Source organism: Pseudopipra pipra, chromosome 8 (genome assembly GCF_036250125.1).
Source record: "Pseudopipra pipra isolate bDixPip1 chromosome 8, bDixPip1.hap1, whole genome shotgun sequence".
NCBI classification, from domain to species: Eukaryota; Metazoa; Chordata; class Aves; order Passeriformes; family Pipridae; genus Pseudopipra; species Pseudopipra pipra.
This window is the reverse complement of record NC_087556.1, coordinates 24,816,293-24,837,272: the sequence shown is the minus strand read 5'-3', so window position 1 is coordinate 24,837,272 and position 20,980 is coordinate 24,816,293. Positions and strand designations below refer to the sequence as shown.

The following is a 20,980-nucleotide window of genomic DNA, read 5'->3' as shown; positions in this document are numbered from 1 at the left end:
TTATATGCTCAGGAACCATCTGCATCTTAGCGTCTCCCTTGGCCAGACCACAGATTGTCAGTGGGCCTTCTCAACATGTTCAGGGCAGGGATGCTACTGCTCTGCCTCGTCTTCAGCCATCTTACCTGGCTCCTATAAGGCTGAGCATGTTCTGAGGTTCCTCACAACATGGTTTTTCTTGTGTTGGTGGAGGGTGGTATTTTTTGTGACAGGCACTCAGGAGAGACTTTAAACAAAGCAGTAGGAGTAGAGAAGCTTTGGCTTCTCTCTGGGGAGGCTATGAAGAGGCTCAGGAGCGTGGGGCTTAAGCTTTCAGGAATGCTGTTAGCCCTCACTTCAACTTCTGTGGCTTCCTTTATTCCTTACATTTGTATGGTGTCCATCGAGGGGATATTCATTATCCATTTTCCAATGCCCTCTCATCCTCAAGCACTAAGGGAAAGCCTGAGATCTCTCTACCCAGCTCCCTCTAAGGAAGAGCTTCTCATGCCACTTTTGCTCTTCCCTCAGCCTCTCACTGTGCTACTCATCATGTTTTGCTGTGCTGATGGAAGTGGTAAGTACTCAGTCACCCATGCTGCTGCAGGATATCTAAATCAACTTTATTCACGATCACAGTTATCCAATTTTTCACAATGAGTTATTCTTCTCTTTAAACAGAACACAAAACATCTTAAAGTAAAGCAATGAAATGCAAATGACACAAGAACACAGAGGTACATGGGAACCTACACCAGTCAAACAAAACAAAAGATTAGGATTGTTGTTACTTTTACTGGTTTTGCTGGTTGTTTTGGTTTTTTTTTTCTCCCTGGAGAGAGCCTTGTTCTCCTTCCTACTTAACAGCTGGAGGCCAGCTGATGTGGGAGCAGGACTTAACCCCAATTTTTGAGCTCAGATGCTGGGGGAGCTTTCAGCTTCTACTAACTCCTAGAGTTTGGTCCACAGTAAAACAAACACAGTTAATATATTAAAACACTCTCAATTCAAAAGGTGAAAAGGGAATTCACACCACTGCACTGGTACTCATGGATGGACTTTCTTCAAAAATAAAGTTTACCCCTTGGCTTGCCCTACACGGAGGGAAACTGGTCCCACTGGTGCGGTGAAGGCTCAGGAGGCTGCTTATTGCACGTTTCCCCACATCCACTATTTAATCAACACCTTCCTGCCCCTTGGGTTCTTCCTTTCTGAAATCCTTGCACTGGAGTTTGTGTAACTACTGAAACAGGCTTCCTGTGTGCACCGGTCACAGCTCTGTCCCCAGGCAAGCTGGAGGCTGGCTGCCTGCCTGCGGACCAGCCCTGCTCCTGGCATGGCTGCTCTGACTTCCCCCACACTTGTGCCAACTGGCTCTCCTGCATGAGAGCCATGATGCTCTGGAGCTTTCGACAGCTGGTCCAGGGGACAGGGCTGGGTTGGGGTTGTACATCAGAGGTATGCAAAGAAATAACACAAATCCCTGTAACCCAGAGTATCAGCGTTCAAGTTAGTGCTGCCCGCTGGGCAGGCTGGGGGCAGCTGCAGACCCCCTGGTAGGCTGCAGTGATGGTGGCACCTTCAGAGAAAGGCTCTACAATGTGCTCCTCAGTGAGTAGTCTCTTTTTTCATCTCCTCAAGAAGACAGAGCAAGGATATGTTTTCCAGGCAGTTTTAGGAGCAGCCTCTGCCAGTGTTCTTTCACCCACCTCCTGCCATGTGGGACATGATGTCCCCTGCAGCAAGCAACTGTGTACGTTAGATGCTGTTATCCCTTCACCATCCTTTTCCCCTCTCTCCCATCAATGGCCATATGCTGGTGTGCAAGAAGAGCTCAGCAGGAAGGGTGCAAGTCCATGGCCTTCCCTGGTCTGGCCAGATGGGCAACATGGTGGGACAAACTCCACTGCTGTGGTGCTCCAGCCCTGATCTCCCCTCAGGACCCAGACACAGTCTCTCCCTCCTCTGCAGCCCTGGAAGGCAGCAGGATGGTCAGGAGGGGACACAGGCAGCTCCTAATGCTGCCAAGCCACCCAGCTCAGGTGGGTCAGGCCCACAGCCATGGCAGACCAGCAGCTGTTTACACAGAAACCATGGGGGCTGCCGTTCTCCCTGCTGGGGACAGGGTGTTCCCAAATGGAGGAGGGAAGGGGATTTGTTTTAATAAACCAAAGCAAACCAAACCCCTCAAGTTGTTTTACATAAGGACAGCCATGTCCTGCCGGTGTGGCTGTGAAGGGCTGAGTACCACCTGGCTGGTTTTGTCTTAAAGCACAGTGATAAAGTTACCAGTAAAGGAAACCCACAGACGTGGGCTTATACATTCTTCTGAGGTGAGGTTGGAGGTTTTCCTCACAAGTGCTGTCTGGATGGTAGTGGGAGAAAAGGTGAGGGAGATATGTCTCCCTCTCCCACAGGCCCGTGGGAACAGAGATGCTGCTGAATCCCTTGTGCTGTGTGGAGACCACACACAAATTGGTAGTGGTGGGGTTTGAGAGCCACTCATCATGCAAGGGGATGGTGATAGGAGGTGGCTGGATGCTGCTGGGAGGGAGCAAGGCTGTTGCCATTATTGGGTTGCCAAACCTACCACGAATGCCTCTGTCAGGGAGGAGGTGGGGACAGCCCCCAAGGGGCTGCCGTGGGTTTTGCTTCACAAATCTTGGGTTCTTTTCTGCACAGCCTTTCTTCTGTGAGTGTGCTCACTGCACCTCCCTCACTGTTTCAAAGCTTGCCTTGCTCCGTCCTTCCTAAGGAGCCTCCTATGGTCAGGCTGGCTGTACACAGAAACATGTTGCTTGTTTCTTCTCTTCTGCTGTCTCTGCACGTGGGGTGCCTCTAGAAGGAGATGTGTAGCACTGAACCTTTTACCACATGCTGCTATACAGTGGAGACTCCCCTGTGCTGTGCATGGTGTAGAAAAGGGACGATTGCACCAGCTGGCTTTTTTTGAGATAAAGTTGAAAATCCACAAGGGAGAGTAGTCCATCACAACTTTCCTGACACTGGAGTTCAGCCCCAGGGCTTGCTTGGAGGGTATAAGAGCAGCATCTAAGCTTGTCTCATCTGTTGTCCATTGAAGAGGGGATCAGGGTGATGATGAGTGACAGTTTTTGAATCTCCTGGATGACAAATAGAGACCAAGACCTGTGTTGTTTCACGGCCTCCTCCCTACCCTGCCCAGTCCCCACCACGGCATCTGCTGTTGCTCTAAGTGCTGCGGTATGTTTTGATGATATCTTTGATGGCCCGTCTGCAAATGGGGCAGCAAGCATTGGCCATCTTCTTGAGCTTCAGCCCACATGAATAGCAGAGACACATGTGTCCACAGGAGTAAATGACTGTGTCTACCATGTTCTCATAGCAGATGGTGCATTCATCTCCCCAGGGCCCTGAGACGGATGGGGAAATGGGTGATTCAGGCAAGCTGCTTGGAGAGTTGGGAGCTGTGCCTGTAACACAAAAAACAGGGTCACTCACGTTGCTTCCTGACATCCCAAAGTAATTTCTGCCCTGAAGCCAGCTGCAGAGAACCATGTCCTAGCAGAAATGGATGCTCCAGGATCATGGTTCCTTCCTGTGACCTACTGTCCCACTCACTGAGTCCTGGTTTACATGCCAATGCTCAAGGCAGCAGAAAGGCAACATCTACTGGGGTCTGCTGCCCACGCAGAGCAAACCAAGAGACAGCTGTTATGTATCTCACCATCAATGCCTTGGGATCATGCAGGTGCTTGGGAGTTTTAAAAGTGCTGCAGAACAGCCTATCCTTTTCTACTGCATGTACATTTATCTAAATATCACTGTACTTCATTGGCATGTTAGAAATAGCAACACTGCATCTTACTGAAGAGGGTACTGAAGGTATGTGGAGAGGTCTGTAGACAGACCCTGTAGACCATGTAGACAGCTCCAGTCTAAGCTAGCAACATGTCACTGCCATACAGCTCTCCAGAAGAAGTTCTGCGTCACAGGGCCATGCACGTAGCAGAAAATCCACTGCTTCCCTTGGGACCTTTCATGATGAAAAGGGTTGGAGAAATACTGCTGTCTAGGCATCTAAGCAGCTTCCACGTAAAACAGACTGAAAATAGCCTTTGCAGAGGCTCTCCCTTCCTCCCCAGGGGAGCTGACAGGATAATAATAATAATAATAGTCTGTTGATTATTGTGGTTTTAGAATCCTTCTGGGAGACAAGTGTGAGACTGTGAAAGGAGGCAGTGGGGAGGCAAAGAACAGGCAAGCAGGGGATCCCACCACACTTACCACTGATAGAGCTGCAGAGGGGGCCAGAGCCACATGTAGACAATAAGGGACCAGAGACACCACTGCAGAGGACGGTGGGGGAACTCGGTGTTGATGTGGGCGAGCTTGGTGTGGACAATCCCAGCCGCTCTGCTAATATGGTGGAACCTGCATCGTGAGAAAAGAAACCTACAGTTATTTTTAAAAATCGAGGCTGACAGGGCACTGGGGATACGTGGCAGGGGATGCAGCTCTCAGTGCTTGTCAGGATTAGTCTCATCAGCACGAGAATCCTCATATGCCATTTTTAATGCTAGCGGCTGGTCCTGAACAGACATCAAACTCCCACAATCGCTGAAATTTACTGGAGCTCTCTTAGCCATCATAACCCTTTGTTTCTGCCCTGAAATGTGTCCCAAGTCATTTAGTGCAGTTATTTCCCATGTGGTTTCCTGCTCATATGTGCCCTTAGCACTATAGCCAGCCATGGGTTTGTAGCAGTAGAGGACATAGCCTGCAGAAGGGTGGGCAGGATTCCGGCACAAGAAGTGTCAAAGCATCACCTTGTCAAAGTGTTCTTTGCTAACCTAGTGCAAAACTGCATCATTCCAGGCTCTGATAAATACATACAGTCACTCAAGGACTTTCCAGAGACAAACATGAGGGGTTGGCAATCAGGAAACCTTAGCTATGCTCACTGCTCTGCTTCTTTGGTAGGGTGGCTTTTGTCAGAGGCAGGGATAAGTCACCAAAGTGCATTTGGCTCTGGGATGAAGGAGACCTCTTCCCCCTATTCAGGAATGTTTTCTCCACTCCCTGCAAGTCTGGATGTGATGGCTCAAGAGTGCAGAGCCTCTTCAAGCCTCTCCTACGTGTACCCAGCTCCATTATCTTCTGCTCTCACTGCCCACCATCACCTCCATGGTAATGTGCTGCCTGCCAGAAAAGCCAGCTCTGTTCCACAGCCTGTCTGCCACCCTCCCTCAGTCTCAGGCTCTTTATTCTGCTGTTTTAACAACAAATATCTTAAAGCCCCTTCCAGAAGGGAAAAATATTGGGAATGCTTAACACTCTACCTGCTGCAAAGAATTTGTAGGGGATTTTTATTGTTATTGATGCAGCCTGGTCTTCACTAAGCAAGTGGTGAGACAGCAGCAAATGTGCATGAACCAAAGGATGGTTTCCTGATGGTAAGAACTAGCTTGCCTATAGTTTTAAAGTTTCTAGTTCCCCAGCTGAGAAGACAACCAGGGTAACTCCAAATCAGAACTAGAATGCTCAGACTTCTTCATGTTACCATATAAGGAGCCAGAGACACAGAGGTTTGGGATCCACAGTGTCCTCAATGAGTTGGAGGCTACTCTCCAGGGAAAAAGCAGCTGTGGGAGGTCAGGAAAACCCCATGCACCAGAAAGATCCTTCAGTTCTTATTTGCAGGGAGACTACTGAGCCAAGAAAGACCAAATCTGAGAAGCAGGGACTACAAGTGGCAGCTGTGGATTGTGCAAAACAGCAAAAGCAGAGTTCTCCTGCCCTTTTCAGCAGAACAAGACTGAGCAGTAAAGTGGAGCACGGGGATTGAGGAGGGGTGATATTTGACTCAAAATCTGTTCTGAGGACTACGTATTAGAGAGGAAGCAATTAGACTTAGCCTTCAATTCCTCAGTTTTACCCCTCTCCAAAAAAGGAGTGCTCTACTTCCAGGCAGAAGCTGAAATTAAATTAGACTCCTAAAGGGCTTTGGAGCTCTCACACTTGAGATACTGTAGAGAGGTACCTCCTTTACCACACAGATGGGAGCTGAGGCTGGAGTTTAGCTCAGTAAATATGCAAAGAGAATGATGCAGCCTCTAATGACAGCCACTAGCAATAGCCCTTCCCCTCCAGTCTGACAGATGACCTTAGCAGAAAACTTGCCCTGTGGTAACACACACTGAAAACAGGCCCAGCAGGGGCACAGGGTTCAGCTAGTTCACTGCACACACAACAAATATGAACATTGAGCAGCTGAACAAGTTTTTCAAGTCTTCCCTCTCCTCCCTGCAGCCTGGAGACATTTCTTCCACTCGGCTGACACACAGCACATTGCATTTCTAGCACCAACCTGGTCATTTCATTAAAGGCAAAATAAAGACTGTTAGGAGCATTTCTCTTCCTGTACTAATAGGAGAATTTGGAGGTGCCCCAAGTATCACAGAGTATGAGCTGATGAAGCATGCTGGCAGAAGGGCAAATGGCCTTTCCACAGTGCAAGGAGAGCTCATCAGTGTAGCAACCACAGTTTTCTCTGGTTGGAGCTGGTCTGAGTCCCAAAATGGCCTTACCCAAGACCCAAGGGCCAGTAGATACCTTGCCAATTCTTTCTCCTAATACAAGGCGCAGCTCTTGACTTTTCTCCAGCATAAGTATAGAGCTTTGTTTAAAACAATCTGAATTCCCTACCAGACAAGACACATTTCTCCCTTGGTGACAGAATAATCAACATAAGACACGTTACTCACGCTGTTAATATATTGCTGGATGGTGTGCAGATACCATGACAAGGAGCATGGAATGAGATCATGTGCAGAGTGGAATGAGTGTGGCCAGCCTGGCTTAACTAAAACCAGATACATGTGCTCAAGGCCAAACATGCTCATTGTGTGCAAAGAGTTCCCACCAAGAGCCAGCTTCCAAATCATAATTTTGAAAAACTAAATAATTCTAAATAAATCAGTTTAAACATTCTTTCTCTCTCTAAATCCTCCAGATCAATTGTCTCTGCTGCTAACTTGTCTCATGCTTGATCTCAAACATGCTGAACACACTGGAATCACCTTTAAATAGATCTTGAATCAATTCCATTTGCTTTTTTATCTTTACAGAGTCCATTATTAGCAAAGTCCAAGGCAGACTGAAGCTTTCTCTGCACTTCTGTCATTGCTCTGACAGAGGTGCAAATAAATGAACCTATAGGTCCACCCACAAAAGGAAAGAGAATATTTTATTTTCAGAAGAGAGTTTTACCATGGAATGTACAGGCAACATCATGCCAGGAAAGGCTGCTAGTATGCTAAAGGTTTGTAATTCAAAATGGTCTTGCCAAACTGGAAATAGGATCAGAAGTAAATGGGATGGTATTCAATGTGATCAAATGCAAAACGCAGCACTTAAGCAGAGATAATCAGCTACCCAAATACAGGACAGGGAATTAGTCCGTTCAATTAGAAATACAGCTGTCCTACAGAAAAAGGCCTGGGAATTGCTGGAAGTCACCAGATGATCATAAATCAACAACACCATCCTGTTATGACAAGACTGGGCCAATCCAGGGTTATATGAGGCTGGTTAAGGACTGGAACAGGAGCCTGGAGCCACTGTGGTATCTCTGTCCCTGGAAACACTCAAAACTTGATGGGACATAGTCTTGTGCTACCTTGGAAGTTAGCCCTGCTTTGAGCAGGAGGTTGGATTAGGTAATTCCCTGGGGTCCCTTGTGACCTAAAATGTTGTAAGATTCTATGATTTTTAGATGGCAACAGTTTTCTGCTGCTAAAAGGGGTAAAGAAATAATCTGTTCTTCATGAATGTTCTATATAAGATGAGAAATCATGGATTTGCACTCCTAAGGTATTCAGGCTAGACATTATGTAGATAGTGAAGCACTGTAAAGCAATCAGACTTCCCAGAGAGATTATGGCATGTCCATCATTAGAGCTTTTTCAGGACAGGAAGGTGAAGTAGGCAGTCTCTTGGGATCCCATCCAGCATTTACAATTTTTATGAGAGTAGCTATCTGTATCCATAATTGCCTTTTTATAAAATGTAGTAACCGTGACCAAAATACAGCAGCTGTGACTGCTGGAGATGCTTTTGATTCTCTGTGTCTATTGTGGTGAACAGGGTGGTTTTCCAGAACATTGCAATCCACTCTCCACAGTATCTATGAAGCCGTCCCAACATTTAAGCATCTCTCTTAACGGCAGCTGTGTGGGGAGATCTGTGCTGCCCAAGGCTTTACAATGGTAAGAAGACCAGTTACAGTCAATGCTCCCAAAAATACAGAGAATTTTCAATTAACTGTCCCCCTTAATTAATTCATAGAAGTATTATTTCTACATTTCTTTCTCAAAACAAAGTGATTATGTTGACCTGCTTGTTCCTGCGTAGGCCCAAGACAGAATTGGAAAACAACTCCAACAACAAAACCAGGTGGGAAGAACAATGTGCTGCCTGCATTCTCCTGAATACGCTTAGGGGCATTTGCTATTATGCAAATAAATACCCAAGGTATCTCTGTGGCCTAGAGCAGGGAGTAGCTGCCATGAATCTGTTCTGCAGCTATTCCCAACCCATTGCTAGCAAGAAGTATATTAATGCTCCCAGATTCAAACTACACAAACTACAGCTGAGGTGGAAAGAAAAGTAATGCCAAAGAATATGTTGCTTTCTTATTACTATTGACTTTGGATAACTGAAGGTTGGAAAACTGCTAGTTTAAGGCGTTCATAACACATTTCTTAATCTGGTGTCTATTCCTGAGAGGGGTGATAGAAGGGCAGGGCCATTCCTGGGAGTCAGATAATAACAACAGAACAACAAGAACTTCATCAGATTATGAAAAACATCCATCAATCAGTGAAAGGTACACAATAACTTCTTAGGATTTGACCCAGGAATTCCTCATACTGTCCCAGTGTGGGGAGGAGTGTTCATGGTCCCAAGGACACAAAAGCAAGACGCAAACCATTTTACCAAATCTCTGTCTCCCTCTCTTATACCTTTCCCCCTCATAATTAAATTCAACATTATACAGCCCCATTGCACTTTTTCAGATCTTAACCTAAAAGGCCTGCAAGCACAGTGTCAGAGCACTGGGACTGTGCTTGTGGAAGTCTTGCAGAAACCAGGCTCCACAGGCTGAAAATGTCTGCTACTTTGAAGTGGAAATGTAGTATCGCATAGTCTGAAGACTTCACTTTCAAAGTGGAGAAGAAACAAATGAGCAATACTCAGTGTTTGCTGGCTGCAAACAGGAAAGCATATAATGATTTCTGCCCCCCCAATGTTTTCTGGCAATGCCACTAAGTCAGCTGTTTCATTCACCTTCTATTTACATTACTTGTCCTAGGCTCTTAATGACTATTTCACAGGCACTATAAAAATAATGCATAACCCATTGATCTGCACTCCAGTTTATCCTTTTTCTGCCCTTTGAACCCATCCCACTTAAACTTTGTTTGTCCTGGCTTATAGGATGTGGTCAGTAAATGTCCACTACTGTCCAACTCACAATTCACATAGTTTGACCATCGTCACTTTTTTTATGGGCTTTCTTTACCCATAACCATCATAACAACTATGTCAGGAGCTTACCTAAACTTCGTACCTAAAAGAAAAAATATGGGAGCCTCCTGCCATAGTTTCTAAGGAAGACAAAGTCTTATGCAACATAGTAACTTGCCCAATATGGTATCATGTGAAGCACATTTTCAGCCTCTTCGCTTTTGTAACACATTTGCTGCATAAATAGGACAGCTAATAAAGATCATGTAATTACCAAGAGTAATCACAAATTTCTGTGTTGTTCCATCTATCTGCAGGTCCCAAGGCTTCCAGCACATGGTGGAAAAGATTAGTACAGCTGCTGAAGTCTGGCTGCAGCCATTAACTAGCACATTTAAGGGGGCTCAAGAGATCTGTGCACTTCTCATAAGTTTCGGTCTAGCGGGCATTGGGCACCTACATTTAGATGCCTTTCAAAACTCTTAACTTGATTCCTTTTGTTAGGAGCCAGATTTTTTCAGCATGCCAGCTAAAATAATTACCCTATGTCAAAAACGGCTCAATATCCATTCTCATATTTAACACTCTCAGTGTATCCGGGCCATTGATTTTGTTATCTAAACAGATCAAGGTTCTTTCAAAAATCTGATACAATTGTGGGTACTGAGCTCATGGGAACATCTGCCTTAGGTCTGTCCCATAACACGTGAGCTCCTGCAGTGTGAGTGGGCTGTGACATTACTGAGAGTGAATACTGCATCCACATTCATTTCTGCACATTATTGGATTTTCTTGCTTCTGGCTGAGGTTGCAGGAGAGCTGTTCTGTCCCCCAGGGCCACCCAGGTCTTGCCCAACAGTGACTTTTGAATCCATCATGCTAAAACAAAAGAACAAAGCACCTGTTGCTGCCGGGATACATGGTAGTTAAAGATCAACTATAATGTTAGGGAGGGATATAAGCATATCCATCACTTCTGAATGCCATAAAATACATGTATTTACACATCCATTTGTTATGTTCCCACGGCAATGGGAACAATACTGCATTGACCAGAAACCAGAGCTTTCTTCCCCTTCGGCTCAATGTTTTTTTGGCCAACCATGCTCTCAGAGCCCAGCCTCTGTGCTGCAGCTCATCTCTGCCTCTCAGGTGACTGACATCAGTTGATGATCCGTGGGCTTTTTTTTTTGAATTCAAGTATTTCCCAAAGGATTTAAAAACTGTTCCTATAGAAAAATAATACATCTTGTCCTTTACAAGCCCATGAAAACATAAGGGATTTTGCATTATGCTACAGAAATGTCCAGAAATAGGTCAAAAAGCAGCCTGGCAGATTTTGCATGCAAAACCGTAAGGTCTGTGTTTGCAGACGGGGATCAGACCACCACTGTTTGAGGAAGTAAAAGTTAGATCCAAACCACATGGAAAACAACAGCTCAGACTTCCCTGAGGATCAGAAAAGGAGTGTACTTTATGGCTTTACTGGAGCCTTGCTGTCTGCTGAGTCCAGAAGGGCAGCAGGGCACCAGCACATCTATTACCCTCCTGCAGTCACAGGCACACTCCAGCTAAGCAGGGGAAACATGAAAGCTCCAGACACCACAGACATTTTTGATTCAGCAGTTCTCACAGCCCAAACCCAATGTGCTGCCTGAAAGCAAAGAGCACACAGAAAATTTACTTTCTTGACCTGACAGGTGAAGTTGAGTGGTTAGTCAGCACTTAGATCCTGCAAAATCCTGAGGGCATGGACACCATGCAATGAACATACAGCTGAACTGAAGTAAAAGAGTTATAGAGTTGGAGCTCTATCTCGCAACTTGAGAAATATTAAACCAACAACACACCCAGGCAGGTGCTTAGTTCAAGAAGAGATGAAAAAAGAAGCCTGGATTAAGTAGCTGAACCATGAAAAATGAGAATAGGAGCTTTCATCTTGTTTAAGAAAAATAAATCAAAAAGCCCTCTAAAAGATCACAGATGTTAATTACCAATAATTTCTGTTCATAAATAGCACCTTTTACAGATCCATCTCAAAAAAAGGCCATTTGGCTGAGAGTATTTGGGAGGCCACAGCAAGGATAGTTCTATGAGCAAAAGGAAAATTGCTGACTAACCCAGCACCTCCAAGCTCTGTGCTTCTCCAGGAGGGGCATGTATGAATATGGTGGCAGATGCATACAGGAAACAAATACTTTTTCTTGGCCAGCACTACTCTGGATTTCTATGGACACTGCTGGATGAAAAAGGATCTGACAAAGAAGCAAAGAAAGAGTTCAGTCTGCTATGTGAATCTCACAATATCAGAATAACTAATTCATTCCAGTGTTATTTCACAGAATAGCCAGATTTTATCTCTCCTGAGACAACCTGCAATGCAAAGAGGCTGGTATATGATCCCTTATCCTGTATATTTACTGTAGACAGGCAAAGGTGTTATAAAGGAGATCTATACATTACTTACTATGACAATCTCACTACAGCCAGGGATAGTTGATTATACTAGTGATGATAACAGTTTCTGCAGAGAGTTTCTGGAGAGCCCTGTGCAGTGCTAGAGTTAAGCCCAGCAGTTATGGACACAATAGCTCTTGTGCAGCTATTACAACTTAACACCAGTAATGTGTTACTTCATTTGGAATGAAAGCTAAACCCATGCATGATAGGAGTGTTTATGATGAGGCATCAATTAACACAAGTGGATTGCCTTCCAAGAGGCACTGAATATCAACTCTCTTTCTTCTCCCTGGTCTCTAACACCATAAAATAACCTCTACCCTGCAGTGCATAGGAACTCCAGGCCATTAAGTGCCGTAGAACACAGGCCTGTTTGATCCCAATCAGCTTAAATTAGGCCATTTTCCATACAAATCAAAACTCAAATAAACATGAAAGATAGAACTCTGGGGCACATCTAATTGAAAGTCTGTTAAAGGAAGACATTCATTACGTGCATTTCTGTGCAACGCTGGGCACTTACCAAGCTTCCCTTGTGCTGTGTTTAATTCAACAATTTCCACATCACTGGAATGAAGCAAGGTGGAGAAGGATCAAGCTTCCAAATGGGTAATGTACTGGACACCTCTGAGATCAGAGATTAGGGTGTGTGACTTGCTACTGCAATGAACTATCTTCTCTCAAGCAGGAGAAGCTTATAAATTCAGAGCTGGAGAACCAAGATCCTAGATGCCCCTTGCCTGTGTGAGATACTTTTCTACAAACTTACCTACTGTCTGTGCTATGGGCAGTGTGTATAACAACTGTACAGACCAATTACCATTTATATATTTTGCATGCTCACTGTGGTAATTTTATGTGCAAAGTAAGTATAGAACTGCACCCAGAGAGAAGTTTTTTGGAAGGGACAGACACTCTGTCATGAGATGCTGAAGTCCTGGGACAGCCAGGGAGCTACCACAGGCTAAGAAACCTGTTTACACAGGAATAGACAAAAGGCTGGGAACAGAGGGGGTAAGATGGGAACATCTCCCAAAAAGTCCTACAGATTCTTAGAAGGATCAGGCCAGACAAGTGCCACAGCAGAGACAAGAGAAAAGAGGAGAAGGTCTCCCTTGGAGATAAACTGGAGACAGTAATTGCAGGAACTGTATAAGCAAGGTAAATGAGGAATTTTGGGACACAGAGGAAAAGTTCTGGCTAGAAAAGAGAGGGCAGTCTCCAAGGTTCAGATATGGCCTGTGAATCACTAGTGCTCTTTGGTGAGCCAGTCACTCACCTAGGATGGAGCTCAAGTCAAGGAAGACCAAACGGGGCAGCATGATGAACTTCACAGAAGTAATTCCCCCTGGTAAATCATTGCTCTGTGACACCTAAGCAAAACACTACTCTGTTCACTCATGAAACTTCAAGTCTTTCCAGCTGTTTTCTCAGGATAAGGGCTGCACATGGACAGCAATACCAGGGCTGCTAAGCTTGACCACAGGGAAGAGTCATAATGGGCACAGCTTTCCTGGACACAGCTTTGCATAAGCCTGCCTGTACCTGCCTGTAATGGGACTGACTGCAGTTGGCATTCTTGCAGACTGGCACTGAGGTCACTTCAGATTAAATTTCACTGTTGACTTAAAGAGCCCTTTGCCGGCAACTTGTGTCCCACAGTACTCTGCTGAACTAATTCCCAATTTGGTCCTTTGCCAAGTGCTGTTGTCAGAAATCCCGAGTAACCAAGGATTCATATTTTTTCTGTCTGCAAGTCTCACATCAGATCTTTCCTCCTCACCACCTGTTTTGAGCACATTGACCAATTTCAAGAAAGTGGGAAGAAGGATGCAAACCTCAGCAACAATTGGTTTCTAAATATTTTGCGATGGGCAGCTAAGTAGGAGCCCCAACTCATCTGTCCATGGTAAAGGACGCAGGAGAGGGTAGCCCACACACTTTGTATATATCCAGCATGGATGTGAATACAGACTTACCCACACCAAATGCTGGCTCTGGTGTTGTTTTTTTCAGGCCCAGTGCTGGCTCCTGGCCAGCATTAGGAGACATCCAGAGAGCTACTATATTGTGCAGCTGTTCTGGTGGGGCTGGAGCTATTGATGTGCATGGAAAGAAAGGACACAGAGAAGTTGGCAACTCAGCTTCATTAGTGTGACTGTTGATGGAACATGTTATTTCATTGCTCAAAAGAAAACTTTAATATTACTGGAAAGAATGAAATTCACAAGGGAAACCACACACAAAAAAAAAAAAAAGAGATGAAGGAAGATGGTTTACATGCTGGTGATTCACTCTGAGACAAAAGAAAATGAAAGAATATTCCCAACCATTTGGATCCCCAAACACTAAACATATAAACTTATTGCTGCGATAGCTCCTCCAGACATGAGTCATACATTTTAAAACCTTATGGGGTCAATCAATTTAACTTCATAAATGAATTACACCACCAAAACCTGACCAAAACCAGACCACTGCATCCAAACTGGCTCATTTCAGCCTTTCAGAGATGTCGATAAAACTGTGTGTGAGCTGAAATGCTTACCAGCAAAAGCTGAGAGCAGTAAATCAAATTTAATTGTCTGGTTTTGTTGACTGTACAGGAATGATGCCTGAAAAAAAACAACCCGAGCCTGAACTAATGAAATTCCTAAAGGATACACAAAGATTGTTTCATTTCAACATACCTAATGATCTGGGTTTCTCTTAGTTTGTTTTTATGTGCATAATCCACAGAATTTCTAAATTAAGACCACCACTTAACATATAAAATATTTAGAAGGGCTTCCCTGACAAAAAAGATCTATTGCCTCCCTCAACAGCTGGTTCCTATAGTTAATTACTCTCATTTATGTTTAATTTAAATTTGTGTCCCTTCATTTTCCAGAAGCTTGATATTTTTTATGCTATTATCTGCTACATTAAAGTGCACTCCTCTTTCATTTATCTTTCCTCCATGTGGTCAAGTTGCCTTTTAAACTTTTCTTTGCAACAAACTGACATTCTTCCACCACCCCACTTCCACTAGGGATGACTGTGACATCTCACTGTGCTATAGTGGGGCTTGGGTTTAATTAATTTGCATTTTCTGGGATAGCATGAAGAAAAATAGTGTTTCCAACCTCATCTTTATTTTCTACTCTTTAATTTCTCCTACAGCAAATATATTGCCAGTATAAGCCAAATTGATAAGATGAAAACAGAAGTCAGAATTCTTTACTATTGAACTAACCCCACACTGCCTTTCTCTCCTACAGAGTCCTATAAGATCACCAGCCTGAGCAGAGATGGATTATTTATTTCCCGATTAGGAAATAAATGTTGTATCCCCAGCATCGTGGAATAAGTGCAGTCAGCAAATGCCAGCTTCTATGGCAAAGCCACAAGCCAGCAGAGACCTGAGCTTGATCTTGCTCTGCATCAGGGCCAAATAACTTATCTCCAGGCATGAAATACAGTATCCAGTTATCAGTACCCTGAGTCATCTTGTTCTCCAGTCAAAAATAAACCTTCTCTAGGTCCAAGAGTAGCTCTCCATCCTCCAAATGAAACTGAAAAGTTGGAGAAGAAGCAAATCCATCAACTTTAATTTCATTTTATAGTCAGCTGAAGTGCTGAAGTCCACTTAACACTGTATAATGTTGCTTTGGTTAATCTCAGAAAGGTGTGCCCCAGAAATACAATGACTTCTGCTATTTAGGATAGGTTTTGTACAACTGTGCCTTTTGCAGTATTTGTGTCTCATTTCTTTCAAGGATATGGAACATCACTTTTTTTATTACATCTAGAAAAAGATGACTATAAATTCTTCTGCTGTGATATAAAGCTCAAACTACAAAAGACCTCACAAAATTACTCGTTTGCATTCTGAAGATGGAACTTGTCATTAGGAAGATGAACACTTTACATTCTTCTTACATTTTCTAGTATTATAATGACAGATATTATGGCAAGTACCATAATCTGTTCCACTGCAGTGCAAACAGTTCACATCACCTCCCTAATAACATTGCACAAGCTAGAGATGGGAGTTCATTATTTTCTTTGCCTTCTGCCAGGATATTGCTGATCCATATAATTACTGCAGTTGCAGATGCATGCAGTGTTGGGACAGCATCTTTTCTCTGGGCAGTTGCACTGCACTGATATTGTACTGATACTGGGACTGTACTGCTCCCAGCATTGTTATACTGGAAATACAGGTATGAAAAGCTCTAACATATATTTTAATACCTGTTAAAAATTGCAGGTAGCCTCCAGTTTTGCATCTTGTAACTTGGAGATAGCATCTTGCTGCCCAAGCTAACGTGGATAAAGCTGTACACTCAGCAGGGTTCTACCCTTTCCTTAAGAGATGCAAGGTCAGAAAGTCCAGTTCTTTTCACTTACACCTCATTTAAGAACAACAGCCCATTTTTAGGTTCTCTTCCAGTGACTTAGGCCAGAAAAGTCTGTCATGTGGTCACAAATACAAATAGTGAGGAGTTTTCAAGCTCTACAGATTTCATTTCATGCATCCAAATGTACATTTATCTAAAACGTGCGCTGGGAATGTACTGTTTTGGGCTGAACTTGTGATCAGGCAGGGAGGACACCCACAGGGTATGTGCAGCAGGAGGCCTGTGTTAAAGTCCCCGCTCTGCCGAATTCAGTGTGAGGACATGATTCTGTCCCTCTGGCAAGACACATCCCTACTGCCCTGTTTCAGAACCCACTGCAAGCAAGCTGTTTGGTCTGTGCCAAACTGCCAGAATTAGTGATCTCATATGAAAGGAAGCACTGGTCAATAATGTAGTTTTACCAGCAGCTCAATAGCCTGAGGATGTTTTCCTTCTAACATACATAGGAGCACTTAATCTCTGACTTTATTGGGATCTGTTTGATTTCACCTACCAGTATCACAGTGACATGCTGGTGGAGAGCAGAGCTAGCCATGGATTACGTTCAGTACCCACAACAAATGTAATCAGGCTGAATTAGCAGGGATTGAGTCTCAGGCTCCTGGAAATAAATTGTGGTATTACATTTGTCATCTGTGAGCCTTTAACAGCCACAAAACCCTCACAGCACAGGCCTATGGTCAACTTCAAGCAAATTATACAAGGCATTTCATACTGTGATTAAGGTGAACTGGACCCTGCAGACAGATGCGTGTGTGTTCACCACAATTTACCTTCAAAGACTCTATAATTCCTATAAAAGGAGGTGTTGGTTGGCTTTTGGGTTTGTTTTAATTTTTTTTCACCTGTTAGGTAAGAGGGAAATTTGAAGAAAGGATTTGAAGCAAAATGGAATAAAAGTATACTTAAAGACATATGAATACAACAGTATAAACAGAAAGGAGTATTTTAAAATCATCTCCGGTTAGAGGGGTTCCAGGAATTACATCATGTTCTCAGAATCCATCATTTGCTCTCTGACACTGACACCAGCAGAACCACGACATGGTACAAATTTATGGCCAAACACATCCTACATTTAGTCTAATACACATATACACACACACATACAAAAGTAAATCTGATCCTGAGCTGATGCAAAGCTTTTCCCTCGATACCTTTGAAATATGACTTGCAGCATTTAAATGAAGTACTTCAGCTAACAGAGCTTAAAAACAGAGCAAAAATACCAAGAGGAAGAGGCCAGTTCTTCATAGATCAATTAATTGCCTTAAACTGGGCTAGAGGAAACTCTTCTCCTGTTGAGATGGTCAGTGCCAAGCTTTGTGCATGAGGCACAAGGTTTCCTCTCTGCTTGCTAGCCCGTCTCTTGCATGCAAACCTGTAGAAAGGAGTCTTTTGGGAATTGGTCAGGTCAGATAGCTAACACACAGAAAAGGGCATCAGATCTCATTTTTCCTGCTGGCTATGCCCTGTATTAGCTCAGCTCAAAGCACCCTCACCTTCCTGGCTTCTCCTAGGTCAGTGGTGACTCATCTATACTTTAATCAAGGTCTCTGAGACTTAAATCATTATCTGAAAAGAGCTTTGAGACCATCACGTGAAGGATGCTACAAAAGTGCAAAGGGGCTAAGTCTTGTAACTCTTACCCATATGCTATGTATGTGCCTTTGTGTATTTTTATAAAACCAAAATTTCCACCTGATCCTAGAGCAGGGAGGGAGTCATTTATTCCATCTCCTCCTCATCCATGATGTATCCCCCCTTGCTTCCTTGTGCATGAGGTTTGGAAAAAGGGGGTCCAACATACCCAGCAATCGAATTTGCATGATTGCGCCGTGTAAAACGAAGAACATCCAGAGGGGCTGGGAACAGTCTGCGCAGACCTGCATGCCAATGCCGGCACCGTTGTGACTCAAGTGCAGCTCACCATCTGAATTCACCATAAATCCCAGGATGTCTCCACTCTGGAGAGGCACCACCACTCGGCAGATGGCCCAGAACTCCTTTCGGTCAACCAGAGACTCGGGGTTATAGGGGAGGTCACTGGGGCGCAAGGTGCTGGGGTCACAGGACGTCACCCCGTAGGAGAGCGTCCCTGTGCGCACAGCGTTGGACTTGTTGATTTTGACGAAAATGGTTTCGTTGATCCGAAGGGGCCTGCTGGTGAAAACCAAAGTCCTCTCCTCCCGGGCGTGCTCCAGACGGGCCACAGTTTGGTCATCGAGGATTTTGACATGGGGTCCCCGGAGGTGGTGGAAGCGGAGGTCGCTTTCTAGCTGGGAGGGGAGGAGGTGGGAGTGCTGGGAGTTGAGTGAGTTCTGTGGGATAGGACACGTGGTGGCTGTCACATGGAAGGTCTCCTCCTGCAGGTTGAGGTCACACAGGCTGACCGAGAGACGCGTGTCCTCCGTCTCCCGCCGCAGTGAGGGACGGCGGATGGCAGTGAAGGAGCGGGGCCGCAGGCAGTCAGGAGGGATGATTTCACTGTCTGTGGGGAGAAAGAAGACAAGAAAGGGGTCACTTTCTGAGAAAATGAAAATGTTCAGGAGTTTGCTAATCACTATGGGTTTGATTGATATGTTTAAAAGGGAAAATCAGAGACCTGCTGCCATTAATAAGTTTTCCCCTTTGAAATATAGAAGCAGAGTATCATAAAATGTATTTGCAATCAATTGCTGTTCTTGTACTTTCCCCACCAGCATCAACAGTTTCAGCTTCTGAGCAGGCAGACTCAAAATCGATGACAAGAACTGCCCAGGGGAAGCTTCCTTGGAGAGGGGAAGCAGAAGATAAATATCCAAAACACACCCTGAACATACCAATCAATATATATACAGGCTCCAAGTTTTCATGCCCACTTTACTGTCTACAGTAATTCTCACAGACCTTTGAAATAAATATCTAACTACACACTGTTTTATTTAAAAGAAATTGCTATGTTCAGTTCTAAATTATTTATCTCCATATGAAATTTAATTAATTTTTTCTAAATATAACTAATCATTAGTGTTCTGGTGCTCACTGCAAAGCAGTACAGATATTAACTTTACATGCAGATTTTGGGAATATGCAGTTTTCTATAAATAAAATACAATCATTTATTATCTCCAAGCCAAATAATTAAAAATCAAATCCACGTATATATTACAAAGATGAAAAGATGATGCTCAGACAATTCACCAATAGAAACAAAATTGTGCCTTATCATCTGTCACTCTCACCTGCTGCTTCAAGAACTAACCAATTTGATACTTTTTCCAAGACGAACATAATCACCTATCTTTAATGCTGAAATTATTTATGTTTAATACATCCTTAGCTATACTGTTACCATAGAAATTTTAAAGAACAATATACTAAGAAAAAAAATTATTAAAAAAATTATAAAGTAAGCTGAGATAATGCAAACATTTATTCTTATGTCCAATTTTCTGAACTCTGAGAACGTTGTAGCATGAGAAGACTATTCATCGTGCAAAAATTGAGCATGTGGGTAACTCTCTGCAAATGTTGTAAGAAGTTGTGACCGATACAGACTGTGCCTCTGTGGGAGCCGTGCCTGAAGGCTGCCATGGCTCTGAGCCCGGGTCCAAACAGTATCAGGTGGGACCACCACATACAACACAAGCCCCCCCGAGGTGGTACAAAACAACACACCAGGCCCAAGTGCCACAAACACAAACAGTGGAACAACAAGAGGAGACAGAGCCACTCCTAACCCACGTGCTAGGCCCTCACAGTGGACATCTCTTCCAGCCACATATCCTTGGGATTTTCTTTCAAAACAACAAAAGAGCAGGACCTCAGGTTATCTGAGAATTTTCTGGTGTACTCTCTCCCAGTACACCAGAGTAGTAGCTCTGTACTGGTATGCCAACAAATAATGCCAGCTACTAAGTAACCAACAACTCCTGCAATATCTGAGGTCTGACTAACAGCCTTTCCTGTCCTCCTCTTCTGGGAGCCCTGACAAGAGCACACCCACACACAGTTTGGCTTCAGTAAGAGCTCTTTGCTTTGCTTAAACTGGATTATTCCAGGCTCCTCTTTAAATAAGCTGCTATTACAAGGGAAGCACAGTCTCAAAATAAAAATGGGCTTTGTTTCTCATATTTGATTTTCTGTATACCGATATTTCAGCTTCTCTTCCCAGAGGTTAATTAAAGGAGGAATAAATAAAATCGGAAATTACCCCAAGTAATCTAGAAGTGGGTTGCATTAATGCTTCGTAATATATGGGCTAGCATTTGCATTGCAAGTGCTCCTGCTGGATAGCATTAGACTTATTTTACCCTCCTTTGGCTGGAAACCTACATAGGAGAACAAATTAATAGTGGCAGCTGACGACGATCCTTTTGTGAAGGTGAATGGGTAGAGACCTTTCTGAATAGGAACAGAAGGTCCTCTCTATTTTATTCCCTGTAACTATGCATGTGCAGCCTGCCTGACAACTGTGATGTGTGGGTAGCTTGCAGCCAGGGTTTTGAAACAGCTTGTTTTCCACCAGGATGCTTGCATTTCCCTTTGGCTGCTGGACAGAATATCTTTTTCCATCTGAAAAGAGGTTAAGAGAGATGGAGTTCTGCAGACAAGACACACAGCAGTGACAGCAAAACAGAGTTACA

At 44.0% G+C, this 20,980-nt stretch overlaps 1 protein-coding gene across 5 annotated transcripts in view; it reads right to left on the bottom strand.

Annotated features, from left to right (window-relative positions):
- Positions 1 to 581: 581 nt before the first annotated feature.
- Positions 582 to 20,980, bottom strand: part of NEURL1 (neuralized E3 ubiquitin protein ligase 1) — a 151,629-nt gene continuing 131,230 nt past the window's right edge. For all 5 annotated transcript variants that reach the window (XM_064663225.1, XM_064663227.1, XM_064663229.1 and 2 more), the window contains 3 exons: positions 18,163 to 18,843; positions 4,246 to 4,392; positions 582 to 3,431 (listed from right to left, as the gene is read on the bottom strand). In XM_064663225.1, the coding sequence (XP_064519295.1) occupies positions 3,190 to 3,431; positions 4,246 to 4,392; positions 18,163 to 18,843 (1,070 nt within the window). In that variant the 3' untranslated portion in view covers positions 582 to 3,189. The remainder of the gene's footprint in view (positions 3,432 to 4,245; positions 4,393 to 18,162; positions 18,844 to 20,980) is intronic.